This window comes from Rana temporaria, chromosome 2 (genome assembly GCF_905171775.1).
Source record: "Rana temporaria chromosome 2, aRanTem1.1, whole genome shotgun sequence".
Classification (NCBI taxonomy): Eukaryota; Metazoa; Chordata; class Amphibia; order Anura; family Ranidae; genus Rana; species Rana temporaria.
The window spans coordinates 209,664,769-209,687,676 of record NC_053490.1 but is presented as its reverse complement, the minus strand read 5'-3'; the positions used below and the strand labels follow the sequence as shown (position 1 = coordinate 209,687,676).

General features: G+C 40.4%; 1 protein-coding gene across 1 annotated transcript in view; it reads right to left on the bottom strand.

The window, feature by feature from the left end:
* The window catches only part of VWA3B (von Willebrand factor A domain containing 3B), a 220,667-nt gene that overhangs the window by 164,737 nt on the left and 33,022 nt on the right, over positions 1-22,908 (bottom strand). Inside the window, exons 8-14 of the mRNA XM_040336327.1 lie at positions 20,517-20,627; positions 14,974-15,167; positions 13,011-13,165; positions 10,389-10,527; positions 8,687-8,818; positions 1,930-2,028; positions 904-1,086 (exon numbers count right to left, since the gene is read on the bottom strand). Coding sequence (XP_040192261.1) covers positions 904-1,086; positions 1,930-2,028; positions 8,687-8,818; positions 10,389-10,527; positions 13,011-13,165; positions 14,974-15,167; positions 20,517-20,627 — 1,013 coding nt within the window. The remainder of the gene's footprint in view (positions 1-903; positions 1,087-1,929; positions 2,029-8,686; positions 8,819-10,388; positions 10,528-13,010; positions 13,166-14,973; positions 15,168-20,516; positions 20,628-22,908) is intronic.

The following is a 22,908-nucleotide window of genomic DNA, read 5'->3' as shown; positions in this document are numbered from 1 at the left end:
CCCTTATTCAGAAAGGCAAAGTGCAATGTGCAACCATGGTAACCAATTAACTTTGATTTCAGCATAATGAAAATCCATTTGGATGTATGGGTGACTGCACTTTGTACAATGCATTCTGCCTTCTCAATAAGCCCATATTACTCTTTACACTGCTTTAGTAAATAAGTCTAATATACTGCTGAGGTTCATTATAATTTTTGTTCATGTTAACAACGGTGAAATCGCTGGTGCACAGTGACATTTTTGGGATAATTAATCATTTTCTTGTTTCTGACTTTTTTTAGTCCGTGGGTATTCATGTAGCTCTAGCTAAAAGACCAAATCTTTGAAAATTATACTAATTGTCCATTAGACTAGCCCTCAGGACGACAGACAGTTTGGGGGTTATTTACTAAAACTGAAGAGTGCAAAATCTGGTGCAGCTCTGCATAGAAACCAATCAGCTTCTAGGTTTTATTGCAAAGCTTATTTGAACAAGCTGAAGTTGGAAGCTGATTGGCTACCATTCACAGCTGCAATCTGATTCTGAGTGCTCCATTTTTGGTAATTGTATAGGTAACACACAGCAGTAAGTGGATGGGGACCACAGATATTCATATGTAATCAATATTTGACCACTCACTTAATCTCAATCACAATCACCTAATACTCAATCACATACAGCCATTATCAGAAATAATAATCGGACGCGATCATACAAAATTAGATCTCTGTCACACCATTTGGCCATGTTTCCTTAACATTCACTTAATGTTCATTATAGTCATATAGTGGTTGATGTATACATAAACAAAAGCAATCTCTGCATTCATTTTAATTCACTTCTAATGCCCTGTCTAAAGTAGGAATCCATCAATGACATTGCTACAGTTACCTATGTTCAATTTATATGCAGGAACCTACCACAAAAGGTTGTGGAGCATCAGGATCTTTTAGTTGACTCGTATAAGCATGGAAACGGCCACTGGTCTTGCTGGAGAGCTCATGCAAGAAGCTATTAGCCTCTGTATCATCACAGTTAAATGAGATCGTATGGATAGGAATGAGTCTGACCAGTTTGATGTGTTCAAGAATTGTCTCTGTAGGCTACAAATGTAAAATGTAGACAATAAAGATATCAGAGGTTAGCGTGTCTGTAATTTCAGAACTCTTCAATTACCACTGTTTAGTTAAAATGTTAAACTAAATTTCACCATATTAACTACATGATTAGATATTTCCAAAACCCACTTTGTATCCTACAGTTTTGGTAAACCATGTTTATTAACTAAATGTTAGGCAAATGGCTCAAAGACCTAATTTACATAAGAGTGGTAGCAAGCAGCAAGTGGCAGTAATTGTTTGAAAAACCTTATGTTAATATATCTAGATATGCACAGGTATACTTGATTTACTTATAACCTTATCATTCAATACTCAAAACAAAATGATTAGTCTTTGGCAGTGCTGCTTTAAGTTGCTGCGGTAAGACTAAAGGCCCGTACACATGACCGGATATTTCGACAACAATTGTCCGATGGATGTGTTTTGACGGATAATCCGACCGTCTGTATGCTCCATCGGACAATTGTTGTCGGAATTTCCGACAACAAATGTTGGATGTTCATGCTCTCAAAATGTCCGACAACAAATGTGTTCCAACAAATTTGTCGGACTAAAATCCAAAGTACAAACACACATGTTCCAAACCAATGCTAACCATAAGACAACATTAGCAGAAGTTGCTCAAAGGGTGGAGCTAAAGAGCAGAAAAACCACGTAGTTTTGTGAATGTCGGCTAAAAAAGTTCTGCCGTCTATATGCACAGCCAACGCCCCTTCGGACAAAAATCCACAGATTTGTCCAATGGAAGTCCGATCGTGTGTATGAGGCTTCAGATGTTTAAGCTTTTGAATGGTCATATTATATTTCTATTTTTTCTCCCATTACCTGATCAGGACGTCCATCTGTAAGTAAATAAATTGCCTGGGTATTACTATCAGACAGAGCAAGCTGGAGAGCCTTCAGGGTATTTGTCGAGCTGCCAACCTTTTAAGACAAACAAAACTAAAATTAATATATACATCACACTTGTAACATGAAAATACAAAAAGTTTTAACTTTGGCAAAAGTAGCACTCTTTTTGAGGGCATATTACTCTGAATCCCTATGTGACTCTTGGTTACGTGTAACATTAGCTGAAAATTGATTTCAGAAGTTTTGAAACATTAACATTTATAAATGATGTCTTTCACCAAGACAGGTCTTTAATGTATTTGGTTTTTGTTCTACAAAGCTTCTAATCAATTCAAACAAGGTGCGCATGCCCACACACTGAAACCTTTGGTTTCTCTGGTAGCCATGTGATATGGAGCTTCTTTCCTCATAATGGCTGTGAACCAGCATATCTTTGAGGCTGCTCCCTTTTCTATAAGTAATCTGGGGTCTTAATGGTAAGGCGCCTGATAAATACTTACCATCCTGTAGATTGTGCCAGTATCTTTTTATGATGTTATAAATCTGGCTTGATTGTCTACAATATGTGCCTATTATTCTCATTCTCCCTGAGTCTTCCTTATCTTTATTTTGGGGTTCAACAGCTGTGTTCTTGTTATGTCCTTCACTTTTTATAGGATCTCTCCAGATACCACAACTTATATCCTCTTTTGCTAAAATGATTGAACAGTTGCAAATTTTATGTCCTGAATGCCTCCTCTGAAGAGAATTTCCTTCTTGCTCGCATGAACTGCCCAGTAAGTAAGGTGGCTGGGGGTTTTGATCAGTCCATTTGAATTTCTATGCTCCCTAAATCAGGCACAGGAGTGTTAGTACACTGCAGCATTGGACAGTCCTTTGGGTCCAGAAAATATATGAGCAATAGGGAGTTTTTTTCATGAGTGCCTTTGAATAGGAAAGGTTTTTTTCAGTGATAGCACAATTCTGATACCTCCTCATATACTCCCTCTAATTGCTACAGTGTAGATAAAGACAAACAGACTTAGAGGAATTTTTTTAATGCACCCATCCCTATAAGTGAAAACACATATCCAACAAATTAACTAAATTAACCTAATAAAGTCTTAATATTCCTTAGGCATCGTCCCTAGGTTTTTTGGTGTGTGGGCATGCACACCTTGTTTGAATTGATTAGTATTACCAATAGGAGGGACAAAAAATTCAGATATAAGAGGAAATTGTTTAATTGAGATTCTACAAACCTTCTTAAGGCTCGTACACGCGATCGGATTTTCCAACGGAAATTGTGTGATGGCAGGCTGTTGTCGGAAAATCCAACCGTTTTTATGCTCCATCAGAGAATTGTTGTCGGATGTTGGATAGTATGCTTTAAAATTTTCCGACAACAAATGTGTGACAAACTCCAAAGTACAAACACGCATTGTCAGAAGCAATGCTCACTTTAACACAACATTAGCAGAAGTTGCCCAAAGGGTGGCGCTAAAGAGCTGAAAAAACACGTAGTTTTGTGTTTGTTGGCTGACAATTATTTGCCATTTGTATGCAATACAAGTTGACAGCCAACGCCCTTCCGACAAAAGACCTATGCTTTGTCCAATGAAAATCCTATCGTGTGTACAAGGCTTAAAGCGGATCTCTGCCGGAAAAAAAAACATTAAAAGCCAGCAGCTACAAATACTGTAGCTGCTGACTTTTAATATTAGGGCACTTACCTGTCCTGGAGTCCAGCGACGTCGGCAACAGAGGACGAGCAACGGCTCGTCACTCTACTGCCCCCACCGCCATCTTCGTTGAGGGAATCAGCAAGTGAAGCCCTCCGGCTTCACTGCCCGATTCTCTAAGGCGTGTGCGCCGTGCTCACTGCTCCTCGTTGTGTTCTGGGAGCCGAGTGATTCCCAGAACACAGCGGGCGGAACAAAGTGGCGTACTCCCCGCAGAGTCCCCGCAGAGAGGACTCACGGAAGTGGGTGTAAATACCTGTCTTTGACAGGTATCTGCACCCCCCTCCCTCCTGAAAGGTGTCAAATGTGACACCGGAGGGGGGGGGGGGGGTTCCAATGAGCGGAAGTTCCACTATAGGGTGGAGCTCCGCTTTAAGGCTTTATGTTGGAAAATGTAAAATGTGCTTTATCCAAGGTTTTGTTACATGGCTGACTATCAGTGGCAAATTATGGCATTAGGATTTGATTAACTAAGGTAAAGTACATCTGTGTTGACTAATTGGATGTTCAAAGTGAGGGCTCTCCTTTTATTCAGTGCACTTTACACTTTAATACTGAAATACTGTATAGACCCCTTTTTTCTTGGCCAAGTGACACTCATCAAACAGCAAGAAAGCAGCACCATACAAAAAGTTATCTGCCATTAACTTATGGAACAATTTTTCCAGAAAATGTCCGAACCATTTATTATATTCTGTAGATGTTAAACCCTGGCTTTATTACATTACTAAGGAAAAACGTGTTCAAATGTTAGTATGTAAGATACAATCAAAATTCTGATAATCTGCTGTCCTTCTGTAACTTCTGACTATGAAAGCCTCAGAGAGAATACCAAGATATGATGGAGTACATTGGTTTAATATTCATAGCTTTTTGTTATTCTGCTTGTAATATGCAAGGTCAGGTAACTGGCAGCCTCTAAATATCAATGAATGAGCAAAGTGTTTTGTCTGTCATATTTTCAGAAAGATAATGTCCGCCTGACCAGTCTGCTTTTTAGGTGGGGTTAAATGGACCACTGTGTGCAGCCTGCCAAAGAACACCTGTTTTACAGATTTTCTAAAACATTAAACATTGTTCCTTTGTATTTCAATATTAAATGCTTCTTTGGAGAATTCTTAAAAGATATACAAAGACTATGAGAACTGCACATCTAGTTCTGCTGGTATGAAATTAATGCTAAGGTTTATATACTGGACAAGTGCAGAACCCTTTAAACTAGCACATAAATTATAGTACATCTCTATATGTACTACAAAAAAAGAAATCAGATCTTTAAAATTATTTTAAAAATTATGTATTAAAGCATACAGAAAAAATTACCAGCGAGAGCCATGGTGTAGTATCAGCTCAACTGACCAGGCTTTGTATGCATGCATTTTGGCTATTTTATTATTCACATAATATTGTACATATTATTAATAAATCAAGGATTAAAGATTCTTTTATGATGTCTAGCGAATGGAGAGCCCATTCAGATGAAAGAAAAAAAAAGGATTTTTACACTGTAAAATAGTTTTCTTGGAATCTTTTGAGGGGAACAGGACATCTTTCACAGTTGGGTTGTGCTGCCACCTACAGGTAGGCTTACCCAGGATGACCCCTCCTACTATCAGCATGCCTTGGTTAGCATGATTATAAACACAGAGGGGTGGGATCCATGTCGCTCAATGGACTCCACAAAAAAGGATTTAATGATGAGTACAAAAATCCTCATTTCTTTCTCATCCATTGAGGGTCACAGGGAGACTTTCACCTTTGGGGCATTAAAAAAGCAGCCCAACGAGGGGTGGACAACACAGAAAACAAATAAAATCAAACCCATGAAAATAACAAATAATTGGGGACTGCCTTAAGCTTATGGAGTCAACTGAAGGTTGCTACAGCCTCTAGTTCAGACTATCGCCTTCGGGAGGTGATGGTTACAAGGATTGCCACCTTGAGCCTAAAAGTAGAGAGTGGAATGTTTCTAATGGGTTCAGATAGTGGTTTCTGAAGTGAGAGAACCAGATTCAGGTCCCACAGAATCACAGGGTATTAAACATGATGATCTATATGGAAAACTCCCTGTATAAATGTTTTAATCAAGAAGGGAGAGGGCAATGGTCTCTGAACAAGAGAAAAAGAACAGAAACCTTTATAAAGTGCTGAGAGCTAAACATCAGTCCAGGCCCAGCTGTAGGAAGAAGAAGAAACTCTTGGGGAAGAAGCCCTAACACTCGCAGCAAGTGAAGTAAGCCTTCCATGTTTGATGATAGGAAGTAGACTTTATAGCTTTTATCACTATAAAGTACACTGATTTCGAGAAACTCCTGCCTCTCAAAACCTGGGCACCAACAACAATGCTGTTAGCTAGTAACCATGAAACAGGATGGTAAATTAGTCCTTGAAACAGAAGAACAATCTGGTAAAGGCAATGGAGAGTCCACCAGCATTCTTACCACATCAGTGTACCATATACATATATGCCAGTCAAGACCAAAGAGGATTACTGGTATGCCCTTCAACTTGATCCTGAGAAGCAAATGAGAAAGACATTTTAGGGGAGGAAAGATATACATTAGATGGAGTGACCAGAGCATCCACCCACCTTACAGAGGTTAGGGCCAAAAGTAATACTACCCTATGGGTGAGAACAAAGGGAGGAATGTCTCTAATGGATTTAAATGGTTTCTGTATCACAGAGGGAACCAGATCCCGATGCCTCTATATCACAGGGGAATGAACAGAGGAAGCTACATGGGAGACTCACTGTACTAAATAAAGACATGATACCACTGCCGGTACCCAAGCGTCAGAGATGCAGGCTGTCCAAGTACAAAGGTTAACAATATGCATCTTCATGCAGAGGAACGCATGTCTAAGGATGGGAGATTTTGAGTGCCAGACCTTGCACCCAGACTGGGAACCAGGCATAGAAGGTCTCTACAAGAAAATGGAGAAACAAAAGGAAGGTTTCTTACCATTCAGAGAGAGGACTTAACATTCTATGCCTTAGGCTTTTTCCACTGAGGAAGGTGAATTCTCTTGCTCCCTGTAGCCTCCTAGATAAATGGTATCTAGAACTGAATTGAAGAGACATCCTTTGAAGACAATGCAGCACAAATGCTTCAAATACAAGAATGCCGATGTCCAGCACCTTAACCAAGGGGCCCACGCATGTGGGGAATCATGCAATAGCAAAAAATTACAGCCATTTGTCCAATCAGTAGAGGATAGATTGCTTTAAAGTAAAATTCTGGGATAACTCTAATTACACTTAAAACTGTCCTCTCATCTCTCCTAACACCTATGCGTACTAAGCTGTATAAAAAAGATCTGTATACCTGTGTAAGCCAGCTGCAATAAAGAGGAGAGAGAACTCAATAATGACTAGTAATGCCTGGGAGTGTGACGTTGCCGGTCCCCAGTTCTGCATACCAGAGATAGAAGTAAAGACCAAACAAATCCCCTAAGTGCCCACATGTACTACATTACCAAAGGCAATGAGGACATGTGGCATAGAGTTCAGAAGCAAAAGGGGAAAGCATGCACTGTGTTGAGAAAACATCTGTGTCTAGGTAGGCGATGTTGCTTCGGAACAACTTCACACAATCCACACAAACTTTGCAGTTGCTCAGAAGAGGTTTTTAAACCAGATGCTCTGACTGTGGTCTGTTACACTCAGTGTAGTCTGCATTAGTATGGATTCTCTATTCTCTAAGCCCAGAAAAACTGTATTGTAACATGTGACGGCTGTTCAACCATAATGTGTCCGACAAACAAAATCTACCAAATAAATCAAACTATTGGAAGCTGGGCAAACCTATAACTGCTGTAAAACTGTGATGAGAGACTACAGCCATATCACTGAGCCACAGAGACCAGTTCTTGATTCAATAATGTATAGCATACAGTACGCAAAATTCCACGCATTCATAAATGATCCTGCATGTTCATGTGCACATTCGATCTCTAGAATAAAGTTGTGTGATCAATAGTTAGGAAGAAGGAGGATGGTGGAAAAATAAAAACTTCCCCTAGTAAGCTCAAGCAGTAAAAAATAGGAGGTCCCCCATTTGGCCAACTTGTAACGTACATAAGGTGCAAGCAAGGTTAGAAACAAAAGGAGAAATCTGAACTCCTTACCAAATGGTCAGTCAGCTACAGTTGTTTGTGAAACAAATATCTCCATTACCAAGCAAAGGAAACCATAACACTTTATATGTCTGCTAGATACACACGGCAATTACGGCAGTTAATAAGCAAGGGGCAAGAAAACTGCCTCAGCTTCAATAACTAAAACCAAGAACACCATAAGGACATCAGCAAAAAACATGATGGTCGTGAGTAGGGTTATCCTGTACTGGCCAACTTTTTTTCAGTGCCAGTGTCCATTTTTCTTGTAGGTGACAGTATAATCTGTCAATGTAAGAATTTCTGTGTCCTTCTAGGGACAAGAAAAGTATTTGTTGAAAACGATAAGGTTTTATTTAGGGATTCAAAAATAAAAACATTTTTTTTTCGTTTTATGTAGAACAGGGACTTGTTAACACACAGGTCACCTTTTAGAAATTTCCACTTCACAACAGGAAGCGAAGTGAAATCTCTCCAAAGTAAGGGAAAATTCCCTCTTAAACAGTTGTCCCTGGCACAGGTGGCTCCTTCAGAAGATTTTTATTATGTTGTTACTCTTGCTAGTCTTCTATAATTTTGGATTTTCCACTACTGTCCATAGTGCTATCCACTGACAATGGTCACTACGACAAAGAGAGAAAATGAAATCTCCCAAGCAATGGCAAGAATAGCAATAAAAACCTGACAGAGTTTTAACACTTTTGCACTATCCAGAATTAAATAATTTTTGATATAATTAATTTTTTTAACAGTATCTTAAACAAAGTCGAGTTCATCTGTTTCCCTGTGCCTCTTTTCCTAACAGGGGGGTCCAGAAGTTTTACCTCACTGTGCTACAAGTATTTCAAGTTCTGAATGCGCAACTGAGTTTATTCATAAAATATCTACATTACCTGCAATTCCTTAATCCAGTGGGATGCTTCCTTCAGATTTTCTTCATTAACCTCTGCTAGCTTTGTTCTCCAAGCCTCTACTTTGGAATCAAACTTTACAAAGTTGAACATCTTTTTGTGTTTAAGTTGCTCCTGTTAACAACAATTTGCCAAGAATATAATTCTAAAATATGGAAGCGTTTTTAGCTATAAAGTAGGTAATAGATGTGACTTAAAAGGGTATGCTTTTAAAGAGGAATTCCAAGTATCGATATTTTATACATGGATACATTGGTCCAGTTTGGACCAAAGTAACTATGTATATACCATATCTGGTCAATGGCCTTGGAACCTGGAAGTAGATACTGCTACTCCAGTGATCTCCACTTGCTTCCAGGTCCCGTGCAGAGTGGCTGGCCTGTTACATTATGAAGACAGGAGGTCGATGTGGGCGCCATTAAGAGAATGCTTTGCATTTTCTAAATTAATGCAAAGTGAAATAAACCTAAAACTTGAATGAAAAAAAAAAAATTAATGCAAAGCTTTGTCTGATTGGATAAGGTAGAGTTGGGGTGGTGATATCACAATCTCCACCTTGTCCAATCAGAGAATACTTTACATTATTTAAAAAAATGCAAAGCATTCTCTGAATGGCACCTGTGCCGAGCAGCCGACCTCTTGTGCTCAGAATTCAATAGGCATCCTCAAGGTATAGTATATACAAAGTTATGTTCGTCCAAGCTATATGTAAAACTATACCAAACTTAGAATTCATTTTTAATACCTTGGCAGCAATTCAAAGCAAAAGCCATAGACCACCAATCCCTACTGCCTGTCCATTGATAAACTAATTTTCCAGGTTTAGTACACAAACTTTAAACACAGGCAAATAAAGGATACCGTTTGAAAAAAATAAAAAAAGAATTTACATAGCAAATGTTCTTTTATTATGCACAAAATCGTGTTTTGTGGAATATTTTATAATACAATCCACTCCTGTGCAGGGGCGGACTGACAACTCATGGGGCCCCTGGGCAATAGAGGATTATGGGGCACCCGGAAAATAGGAGATTATGGGGCCCCCGGGCAATAGGAGATTATGGGGCCACACAGTATACATGCACACACACACAGACACACAACATACACACACAGTATACATACACACAGAATACACATACAGACACACAGTATGCATACACAATACACATACACACACTCAGAAGGTACTGGAGAGGCAGGGCAGCTATAATCTTGGGATTTTTAGACCAAAAGGATGTCGGTAAGGGACATTTCAGGGACAGATGTAAAAAAACACAGATTTTTACATACTTTCCCTGGTTTTACTGAGGCCGGCAACCCTGATGGGGCCCCCTAGTGGCATGGGGCCCTCGGGCAGTGCCCAAATGGCCAGTCCGCCCCTGCTCCTGTGACATCATTCTGAACTATGGTTATAGATCAATCAACTGTATCAGAAGGGTCTACATCCTAGCTGAGTTTAGATACAAGCATGGAGAGGTCAAGCCAAATTACTGACTACAAATACAATACAAATACAGGCAGCTCTAGGCACATGAATGATGAAGCATGGATAATGTATAAGTGAAGCCAATGTTACTGTTTATAAAGGTCATTCTTCACTGCATTTAGCCAATATATATAAATCAGCATCTGTTGTTTTCCCATGTACGTGTCTGTGATATTGAGAGACACTGTGCTTTACCTGCATAAGCTGAAATATTTTTTCCTTCACCAAAAACAGCTTGTCCTTCATGGAATGGGAAGTGTCAATGAGAATACAGACTTGCTCCTCAAGTATGGTTCCAAACAGCTCTCTACTTCCTTTCTGAAGCCACTTTACTCTAATAATAAAAAAATATTTAAAAAAACGTTGTGATAAAACAAAGTGCATTTACAGGGTACATCCTATAAGTATATTTATATCCGTCCCTGACACCAAATGGTCTAATGTCCCCTTCGTAATGAATTTCACACAAATACACACACAGATATGGCACAGTCTTGATGGAAACTAATTCATTGACCAGTGTGGCTTTGCATTCTCAGTGAAACTGCAGCACCCAGATAAATCCTGTGCAAACATAACAGACCTTATAAACCATGCCCTTGATGGGAAATGAATTTGAATTTAAAGGGTCACTGACATGTAGGGCTCAGATTCTTGTTTTGATAGATGTTGAAGTGGTAAACCACATACTGTTTTTTTATTACTCATGAAAAGACTACTGTATGTACCTGCCACAGATTCTAGAGGAGTAGGATCATCTGAAGTTGGGCAGGAACAGAGCCAGGCACTGTAGCAAGGGGATCTCACCACTGGAGCCAACCAAAAGAACCAGCAATCTAGTGGGGGATTCAATCTAAGATTTTTTAGCTAAAAGTAAAGTATCCGCTTTAATTAGACTCACCCATTAAAGTGCACCTATGCCCAGGCTATGGATTAAAGCATTTACATAATCTTAACAAGCAGTACAATAGCTTAAAAAACAGCAATCCATGACCTCTCTAGCTGCTTGTACTGTGAAGTAATGCACTTGTAACTATCGAAAAAGATTACAACAAACACTTTATAAAGTAACTCTACTTTTGTTGAGAAGACACTTTCCCCCCTGGGTGATCTATGTAGGGATTTTAACAAACTTTGCAGCAGATTCCTACCTTTTGTTATTCTGAATGAATACCTGTGTGTTTGTCTGTGTCCATGTTCACAGTGAATCTGCATGGGAGTGGTTTTATAATAATTAGTCAGCTGCTGCACTGCTGCACCTGCAGGGTTCTAATGTGGAAAGTGGCAGGGACTGCGTGGCTTTAGATGTGATTTCCCTTTGAGAGTAATGTAGTAATTCAGTAATTCACATGGTGGTCCTAGAACTATATATACATCATAAAATGTCAGCCATAGTTCACGGACCCCCTAGCCACCTCTGTTGATACCCTATGGTCCCACGGGACCCTGCTTTAAAAAAATGCTTTGTTCCTTAAAACAAAAGGCAAAACTTTTTTTTTTTTTTTTAACATAGCGCAGAGGGAGTTGAACACGCCTGTCAAGTTTTTATTGCTGTGTGCTCCCTCTCTATTTGTCCTGTTTACCATTATCACTGAAAGTGGAAATAATGTAAAAGAAAATCCAGAACAGGAATAGAGGGGAAATCATCATATGGGGACACTAGTTCTGGTGACCCTGGTGACAACTTTAGAAGGATTTTGTCTCGTTTTCTGTAGTGGCTATGAGACAAGAAGTGAGGTGAAATCTCCCTAATGAGATGGTAAAAATAAACTTTACTTGGTCATAACGCTCCCTAACGCTATTAAGAAAAGAGCATATGTAATGCCGCGTACACACGATCGGTTTGTCTGATGAAAAACGGTCTGATGGACCGTTTTCACCAGACTAACCGATCGTGTATGGGCCCCATAGTTTTTTTAAAAATCGGTTAAAAAAATAGGATCTTGTTTTAAACTTATCTGATGGTTAACTAACCGATAGAAATCATGCTCATGCTCTAAATTAGGGGACGGGAGCGCTCGTTCTGGTAAAACTAGCGCTCATTATGGAGATAGCACATTCATCACGCTGTAACAGACAGAAAAGCGCGAATCGTCTTTTACTAACACGAAATCAGCTAAAGCAGCCCCAAGGGTGGCACCATTGGATTTGAACTTCCCCTTTATAGTGCCGTCGTACGTGGTTTACGTGACCGCATTCTGACACGATCGTTTTTTTTTAACCGATGGTGTGTAGGCACGACTGATCATCAGTCAGCTTCATTGAATAACCGATGGAAAAATCCATCAGACCGTTCTCATCGGATGGACCGATCGTGTGTACAGGGCATAAGAGCCTTGAAATGTTGCCAATTTGTAAATAACTATTAACTCTATCTTGCGCATGCGAAGCCTTGAAGATACCTGATCCCTGAGGAGGACAGGTTTGTGCTTGCACACCTGGCCATATTATAAAGTCTGTGATCAGCATTAGTCAAGAGCGAGAATACATTGCGCAAAGTTATGTTTTAAGCTATTTAGAACATCAGGGTGGTGGTTTCCTTACCGTTTACTAATAGTTTTACATTAACACTGATGCAAGAAAATAAATTCATTTAAACAGCATATTATAAAAACCAGTTCAGTTTCTAAAAAAAAAAGTTTTGTACTTTCCCTTTGTTTTAATGTTCTGCATGGTGAAGTGTAATAAAAAAATATCCTAATAATTAAAAACACACACTTACACACCTTCTCCAGCACATGTTCACACACATGCTGTCATTAGATATCATTTAAGTCTATAAATTAGATTTTTTTTTATAGAGTTCTGTTATGTCACCTTCTTTCCATCTTGTCCAGTGCAGTTTTAATTTTTTCTTCATACCATCTGTACTTCTCCTTACTGATATGCACATGCACCACAGAACCATCTTTCCAAAGTATATGGACAAACTGGTCACAGTACTTGGCATTTATCAGTTTCATGTTGTTTTCCTGTAGATTCAGATATACCGGATTACTTACATAGACTTAAGTTATGCCTTATATTATGTTGTCCATCATTATTTTTTTATTTTTTTACAGTACTGTATTTTCCGGCGTATAAGACGACTTTTTGGATGCAAAAAAATGCATCCAAAGTCGGGGGTCATCTTATACGCCGGTGACAGTCTCCGTGCTGCGAGCGTCCATGATTTAAAAGCCGCTCCTTCTTCTCAGCGTGTCCTGTGATAGGCGGAACACAAATCTTCCCACCAGCGCCTCTGTTCTGTGTTCCTCCTATCACAGATGCCTTCTCATCCTCGGACGAGAGGACATCCGTGATAGGCGGAACACAGAACAGAGGCGCTGCTGGGAAAATTTGTGTTCTGCCTATCACAGGAAACGCTGAGAAGAAGGCGCGGCTTTCAAATCATGGACTTTTGCAGCACGGAGACTGTCACTGGCCTGGAAACAAATCAGCAAAACGTGAGTGATGGCACTGTTGGCACAGTGGGGGAAAGTGATGGCACAGTGGGGGCAAGTGATGGCACAGTGTAGGCAAGTGATGGCACAGTGGGGGCAAGTGATGGCACAGTGGGGGCAAGTGATGGCACAGTGTAGGCACAGTGGGGGCAAGTGATGGCACAGTGGGGGCAAGTGATGGCACAGTGGGGGCATGTAATGTAATGGCACAGTGAGGCATGTAATGTAATGGCACAGTCAGATTTGAAAAAAGCCTGTTCCTGTCAGCGGTTCCGGCTACCCCTCAGCTTCCAGAAAGACTAGTAGGAAGGGGGTAGTCTTATATGTCGAGTATATCCCAAAACCGAAATTTTTCCTGGAAAATTAGGGGGTCGTCTTATACGCCCAGTCGTCTTATACACCGGCAAATCCGGTATTATTTTCCTAAATTCATCTTTAGTTAAAGTACCCATTTCTAAGAGAACAATAGTAATGCTGTTGCTGATTTACTTTTAAAAATGCAAGATTACTGAATGTTCTGGTTACTCCCTGGCTTTACAAAATCTCTAAAGAAAAATTGCAGCAGTTATACAGTGTAGATCAGGGGTCTCAAACTGGCGGCCCTCCAGCTGTTGTAAAACTACAAGTCCCATCATGCCTCTGCCATAGGGAGCGTACAAACAGGTCCGTCTGACATTTGTTGCCAAAAAGTCAGATCATGTGTATGGGCCCTTAAATTGTCCTTTTGGTGCTGGAACACCTGCATTTGATCAGCTGCTGCAGCCAATGGCAGTGTATTTTGACAGGGGAGGCGTCCTACCGTCAGAATACAATAGCGCAGCAAGCGAGATTCCTGCATCCACCTTGCTTGTGTGGATGCAGAAATCTGTGAGGTTGCTTTTTTCTGTTCAGCCCAATGGTTAAACGAAAAAAAAAAACTAGGCAATGACAGGGGGACTGTGTATCACCAGAACAAACCGGGCAGTTCTTGCAGCCACTGGCTGAGAGCACTGATCTAATGCCAGTCTTCCTCCATGCCCTCATCTGATGCACCATCTGATGCTGGTTTTCCTCCATGCCCGTTCAACAGAAGCCATACTTTAGGCTGGCTTCCTTTAGACGGGCTGTTGTATACACTGGTTGAATGTAAGGCAGTTTCTGTTTAACTGGCCGATGCGGGACGATATTCGGCCCCTGTGTACCAGCCTTTAGAAAGAACCTCTTGCAGGGGCTAAATCAAGTGCGTGGACCAGAGAACCAAGGTACATATATTACACTATGGGGTCACAAGTGGATCTGAGGGCCCGGTGTTACTACAACCTACTTTAAAAAGTTGAAGAAAAAATAACAAGACTCACTGCATCTGTTTGCACAGACTCATCCTCGGGTTTGGTCTTTATATCCACAACACCATCACTATGGCGAAAGGCACAATCTGCTAGGGCATCATAAAAGAGGAGCTTCTGTGGCTTCAAGCCAAACTTTTTCAACCATTCTTCTGAGCTTACACTGTCCTCAGCAGTCTCTTCTGATACAGGATAGTTGTTGGTATCTATATAAACATAGAGGAATTATAGAGTCTGTGAAGAAAGGTTCCAATGCATCATAACTACAACATACAATATTACAATACTATACAACATTGCTGGAATAATGTCATTGTTGCTGGAAACCCAATATTATTGTATATTACAAAAGGAATTAAATTTTTTTTTTAGTTGCTTAAAAACCATGTGTTATATGTTTAGCTTTCTAAACATGTAATTACCGGTATGTTATAAAGACACACAAATTTAGGCTGAAAAGTTGAAATAATATTTTTCACTGTATGCTTCCTTTTTTTGTATTATGGTCACTATGGCATATCTATAGTTTCGGAATAATAATTGAAGAAATAACAAGTTTGACAAGTGTGAATCTGTAAAAGTTTACGTAGCCTTTTGGAGAGTGAGTGACCTCTACAGGTTGTTCAGTGTTAGGCCTTGTACATACGGCCAGACATGTCCGATGAAAACGGTCCGCAGACTGTTTTCATCGGACATGTCTGCTGGGAGGTTTTGGTCTGATATGTGTACACACCATCAGACCAAAATCCCTGCGGACAGAGAACGCGGTGACGTATACGACACCGACGTTCTCTGACGCGGAAGTTCAATGCTTCCACGCATGCGTCGAATCAATTCGACGCATGCGCGGGATTTCGGGCCGCTGGTTATACGTCATAACCAGCGGACATGTCCGATGAGTCATACTGACCATCAGACATGTCCGACGGACATGGTTCCAGCGGACAAGTTTCTTAGCATGCTAAGAAACTTTTGTCCGCTGGAAACCTGTCCGCTAGCCCAGGAATCCGGTCCGGTAGGCCCTACACACGGTCGGACATGTCCGCGGAAACTGGTCCGTGGATCGGTTTCAGCAGACATGTTCGGTCATGTGTACGAGGCCTCAGATTACAACCTGTATCATGATAATGACATTTTAGCCATACAATGAGTGAATATTACTATGTAATTCTAGCAGTGATATTATTGTGTACTGTACTCTCATTTGGGGCCATTGATAATGTGTATAATCTGTGTACCCAGTAAGGAAGACTTTTTTACTGCAATGCAAATGAATAAACACATAAATAAAAATGCACTGGAAGTTCCAATGATGCAGTAAAAGTATCCAGATGATCAGGTACAACAGAAATTAGCAGCACTAAGGAGTGGAGTACATTAATACATAAATAAATACTGATGATGTCCTATATAAAATACCACTCATATATACACATACACACACACACACAGACCCACGCACTCAAAAGTACAAAGAAATCTGCAGTAGTTTACAAAGTAAAGAGTGTCTCAAATGAGTCCATTCCATAGTCGCAAAAGCATACACATATTCAAGGGGGAATTTATTGAAGATCTAATTACTCCATCATTATGCATTTGAAAAGGAAAATTTAAGCTGGCATACACAGGTGGGGCATACATACTGCCAACCTCCCAACTTTTTGAGATGGGAATGAGGAACACCTATCAGCAAAAGTAGGCAGGCACAGGACACACCCTTTGCCATGCCCCCTAAAGGAGAATTGTACAAAAGAATACAAGATTGGTTAAACCCACAAGGGCTTTTTTTACCACTACTATTCCTTTATATTGGCTTTTGGAATTAAAAAATGCAGCAATTTAGAAATAAGATGAAAGGTTTAGCGCTGGAAAACACTATTTGATAGAGAAAACGTGCATTTTATATACAAATATACAGACCAGACCAAAATGAGGGACAAATGAGGAGGAATGAGGGTCAGAGGGACATTGCTTCAAATCAGGGACAGTTCCTTTGAAATCAGGGACAGTTGGGAGCATAGAAATGACCTATATCTACTATCCCTAGAGGAACACAAAAGCCTAGAAGTACAGAACAAGATGACATTACTAATCAGTAAATCAGAGTGTATTATTTGACTATCAGGCCTCATGCACACTGGGCAGTAAAAAGGCCACTTTAGGAGCATTTGAGTTTTTTTTTCCTGCCTCTAAACGTCCCTCAGTGTTAGCCTATGTACTTTTGCACATTATAGGCATTTACAGGCATTTAGTGGCAGGGGTGTTTAGAGGGAGAAAAAAAACACTAGCAGCGTGTTCAGGAGCAGTAGCATTTTGGCAGAAATTCACATTTGTGCTTGAGCCTTAATTAATTTTTAATGGCCTGAATAAATTATTATTCAGGCCAATGAAATTAATTAACCTCCAAGCACTTGACACGCCTTAATGCGTTTAAAAAAACGTGGCTTTAGGCACAATTTTGATGCTGCTTTTCCATTGCCAGAAGAAAGGCATTTAGGAGAGCTGAGAAAATGCCCAATGTGCATGAGATGTGAGATGTGCATGAGACCTTACAATGGCCATAACGTTTAAAAAGAGGCACATTTAATCACTTCCAAGCCAGCTGCAGGCATCACCCCAGTATAGTTTTCTAGAGCCAGCGGTCAGCTCTCTTGTAAAAGCAATCCTAGTGGCTAACCAGCCACTGGATTGCTTTTACAAGCAGTGGGATGGGACAACCCCATCTCCCCCACTGCTTTACGCGGTTTGCTCGAGCTCTCCCGACCCACCGGGAGACCCAAACGACCAGCCAGTGCATTCCCCTAGCTGTTTCGAAAGCCGCAAAAAGCCGGGATCGGCTTTGTTCAGCTCTCCGCTATGAAAACCAGGAAGTGGTGACCTAACATTACTTCTGTTTTACCCCAGATGTCAACTGCGCCATTTAAAGAAAATCAAAAGCATTCAAAAACACCGATCTTGGTGAGGGGAGAGATTTTCGGTCTTAAAAACCCCAGATCTCTCCATAAAGAGTACCGGTCATATGCCAATTGCTGTCATAAGGATTTTTACAAAACTGTGCTTTGCAGATGTGTGTAGGGCTTCACATTTTGAAGCATGCAAAACACCATTCATTTTTATAAATGGAAAAAAATTGCTAGGAGGTTGAGCGCCTGGTCATATGACCTGTCAAATTCATGTAACTGGCCTTTTGTCTTATTACTAAGTGTTTTTTGTAGCATTATGTAGAGAACATTCTGATAGAAACAACAGGCTGCATTTTGTGAATGAATCGCATAATGTAGGCATAGTGTGGAGTGAAAATGGCAGTGTCACAAAGAGAAAGAAGATAGTAATACGTCCCACACCAGTCATAAAGACTGTGGCTTAGAGAAGAGCCATCACAGGCAGCACACAGCCATTATTAGATCATGCTGCTGACGTTCAGAAGCACCCCAAAATGAAAGATTTAACAGAATGTCCCTGTTTGTCAGTACCATCCAGCCTAATCTACCTTGTTGCTGCTTCTTCACAGTCTGTGCATTTTTTATCTATAAATTTGTGTTCCCTAAAGCTGTCCATACACTAGTACAGTGGTCATCAACCCTGTCCTCAGGGCCCACTAACAGGCTAGGTTTGCATGATAACTGAAATACATCACAGGTGATATCATTTAGTATTCTAGTGTGCATCTCCCCAAGGTAATACATCAAATCTGGCCTGTTAGTGGGCCCTGATGACAGGGTTGATGACCACTACACTAAAAGCTTCCTTTCGTTTAGCCTGATGCTGCACAGATTCCTCAATCCCCAAAAAGTTTTCATTTTGGATAGAGTAAGGCCCCTTTCACAGGGGGCAGAACAGTAATGATCCGCCCCGTGAACCTCCGCTTGCTCAGCGGGGATCGCTTGGTTGATCCCCGCTGAGCCGGCGGATGACAGGGCGGTCCCCGCACACTTTGCAGGGACCGCCCTGTCTTTTCTCTGCTCTCCCCTATGGGGGGATCGGATGAACACGGACCGTCTGTCCGTGTCCGTCCGTGTTCATCGGATCCGATCCACCAGACAGATGGAAAAGTAGGTTTTTCCTCCGTCACACTTTGGTGGATCGGAGCAGGTCGGATGTCAGCGGGTCACCACTGACATCCGCGGCTCCATAGAGGAGCACGGAGCGCCCGTTCCGGTCCGCCTAAAAAACTGGCAGGCGGACCTGAACGGGCCTCCCGTGTGAAAGAGCCCTAAGGAAGGGTTTTAATTCCGTCATTTTTTTTTTTGTCACATGTATCCTATTTGGGAGATTACTTTCACTTTCTGTCTCATAACTAAAACAGGAAGTGAGAGCAAATTTCTGCAAATTAAGGGAATCCTTTGGCCCCCCCAGGTCACCAGAAATAAGGTCCATATTGGAAGATTTTCTCTCCATTACTTTTCTGGGGAAAACCCAATTTGGGATTTTCTTTTACATACATTTTTGATGATAATGGTAAACAGGACAAATAGAGAGGGGTGATCTTCTCAACGGGGACACCGACAGCAATAAAATCTGACAGGTGTTCTAATTCAGCTCCACTCATTCCAAAACTTATAAAAAAAATAAAGTTTTGCCTTTAGTTATACATACCAACAGAACTTGGTTTGAAAATATTCTATTTATTTATTTTTCTAATAGTTTAAGTGGATGTAAACCCGATTCATGAAATTTGAGCTGGGCACATATATCTGCAGTATTTTGTTATCTCTTTTCAATGAGCTAAGTTTTATAGCTCTCTTCTGAACGGTTCCTCTGTTATCAGCCTGAGAACTCCTGACATTTTTTTTACTTTTTAGACAAAAGCAGCCTGAATCTTTTGTCAAAGGAGGTTGCTAAAATAAAGTAGCAGAGAGCAGCTCCTATTACAAAACAGCTCTGAGAGTCTCTGCCTATGATGAGAGGGGGTGTGTGCCTTTCCTCCAAACAGCAATGTTAGCTGTATGCCCAGACATCACACTCTGTGTTAACCAGAAAGAGAAAATATTCTATGACATTCATTTTTAACTGCAGTGATAAAAATATTAAAGGTGCAGGATGGTACATTTTTCTCTAACATACAAAATGCTAACAGTGAATGGGAAAATTCCATTAATTTCAAAGTACTCTGGAACAAAGTTTGTAAAGTCTTTTATAGCATTATCGAATGTACTGATGAGATATTTCCTATGAATATTCATACAAAAATCTATTAGCATAGGGTCAGCTTTAAGCTATCCAAACAAATGAGATAGGAGATGGCAGGACAAAACAGATGCACTAAGGTTATAAGCAGTAATAGATGTCAATTTAAATTTAATTGTATTTCCAAAGAAAAATGTAACCCTCTAATTGGATTGGAGTTCCTATGTTTGCATCAGGAGGGAGCAGACCTAATCTTAACTTGAGCAAAAGCCAAGATCCCATATACAGCCCGGGCCGGGATTCAGGCAGATCCATAGGATTGATCTGAATCTTAACAGATGTATTTGCACGCACCAAATCAGCATTGCCATTATACTAAAAAAATGTAGGTCATATCAGGGTAACTTCAAAGAATAAGTCATACATACCTTCTTCTGCATTATAAAATTTTCGTAAAATATCCTGCAATTGCTTTAGCGTGTCCTTTGCTTCCTCCATCTCCTTCACAATCAACTCTTCATCTTTCTTGAGCTCAAACTCTACAGAGGCATTAGTTCATCAAGTTAAAAAATATTTTTTTGCAAGGATGATCATAGCAAAAAAACTACTACATGGCAAAAAATTCAAAATACTGTATATGCCAATAGTTAAACTGCTGACAAATATATGCTCAAAAGTTAATTATCCAGTTTACAGATGTACTGATTACAAAAGCTTGCAACCAGTTGGAAAGTAAGGTTTTTTTCAAGTAGCTTATAGCATTAAAGTCCACATATAATTGGTTGCTATAGTCTCTAACCTGTATACAGGATAAGGTTAGATATTGCTGATGGTCATGTGTGGGGTTGCCACATTTCTGAGGCTAAGCAATCAAAGAACAGGACATGGTGGTAACCCTAGATTTGCGTGAGCAATTAATATTGTAGGGGGTGTCATACAGCGCATACACTTTATGCAAAGATGAGTTATTCTTGGGAACTGGCCATGCAGCACTAATGGGCACACAGGCAGTAACTAAGCACATTGCTGACACCTTTAGTAATACAATGAAATCATAGAGCAGCAATGTAGTACAGTCTGGCAGTAACTCCCTTTGGTCTTGCACGTAAGCACAAGACAATGAAAAGGGAGTTCCCTTCTACCTGTTGAAGAAAATTAAATGCACTGTACAGTTTTTTCTATATATGCAAATTTAGTAAGCCTAATGTAAATAAATCAAAGAATATAATCACTTCATAACCTATGTAAATATATATGGACTTGGGGAAGGTCATGCATACTTATTTAATATGCAGGCCATGCTTTGTTGTTAATAGTAATGTACAGTGATTGAGAATTCTAGTTTTTCTGTCATATTTTATGACCTGGTCTGGCTTTAAAACAACTATCGTACTTTAAGGCTAGGTTTCCACGATTGCAACCCCAAAGTCGTGCGATTTTGCTGCAATTTTTTGCCGCAATTTTTGATGCGACTTGAAGCAATGCATGTGTATTCTTGATGTCTATGGACTTCAAGTCACATCAAAGTGGGACCAAAGTGGGGCAGGCACTGCTTTGAATTCTCTGTGACTTGAAGTCACACAGATATGAACGGTACTCATTGGAAATCATGGGGTACGACTTGTCATGCGACTTTGCAGTCCCAAGTTGCATGAAAAGGCGCACTATTGGAAACCGAGCCTAAGGCTAATCTTAACATTAATCAAGCTGGGTTGCTATTGCCCACCAATGACCCCAAAAAATACATGTGGAATATACACTTTAGTTTTCCTTGCAGACATGCACAACAGATTTTAATCTACAAAGGACAAACATTCATACAATTCACCACAACTGCGGATAGCAAGGATTTATGTGAGATTTCAGTACTGAGCCCCAGGCGTCACTCTACACAAACAGGAGTTTGGGGGTTCTCTACATCATATCTCTCACATAAAGAAATGCGTTGAGCTACTAGGGGTGGACGCATTACAACATGCGACCAAACCCTAGCGTTAAAAGATATGATTCAGGAGAACGTTCCAATGCACAACTGTATGCAAGTGATTATCAGTATTGGACCCCAGGCATCACTCCAATCAGAGAACAGGAGTTTGGGGGTTCTCTACATCATATCACTTACAGCAGTGCATTAGGCCACTAAGGGAGTAAGCATGAATTATATTCAACCCTTAGCATAGAAAAGTTAGAGCGAACATGTTCAGTCACTTAGGGCATGGGCCCAAAAACAAGTAAGAACTTATGTCAAGCACGTAAATAGGAATACTGTATGTAATAGCAAATTACTTAAGAGAGACAAATTTAGCGTAATGGAATTAAAAGTGTATGTCCCTTTAAAATATTCCTCAACGGTCAGCTGAAGACACAGCAAATAATCCCAAGTAGCAGGAAAGCATTAGATAAGCCAGTTTTAAATACAGTACTTGTAAAGGCTATATGTGAAGCGGTAATTGTAATAGTACTTATTCGTTTTGCAGAAGATGGGTGTTGTAATCCGATAGCAACAATGGGATTTCTGTAGTTCAGCGTCTTCTGGAGGAAGATATCCTTAAGGTGTCCGAGCATGGCAGTCTGCATTAACTTCAATCATGCAGGCATCCAGGGTGGCATGGTTTAGGCTTAAGGATTGCTGGTACCCATAGTGCTTTGGTAGCCAAGCCGGCTACGGCCGACAATAATAGAATCACGTTTCTTTTTAAGGTAAATGCCTTTATAGGCAAGAGACAGGTGTAGTGCATAAGCACTCATTCAAGCCGGCGGTGAGGCGCACATCCGCATTCCAAGCTGGAACGCACGCGGCGCCGGGCGATGACGTCATCG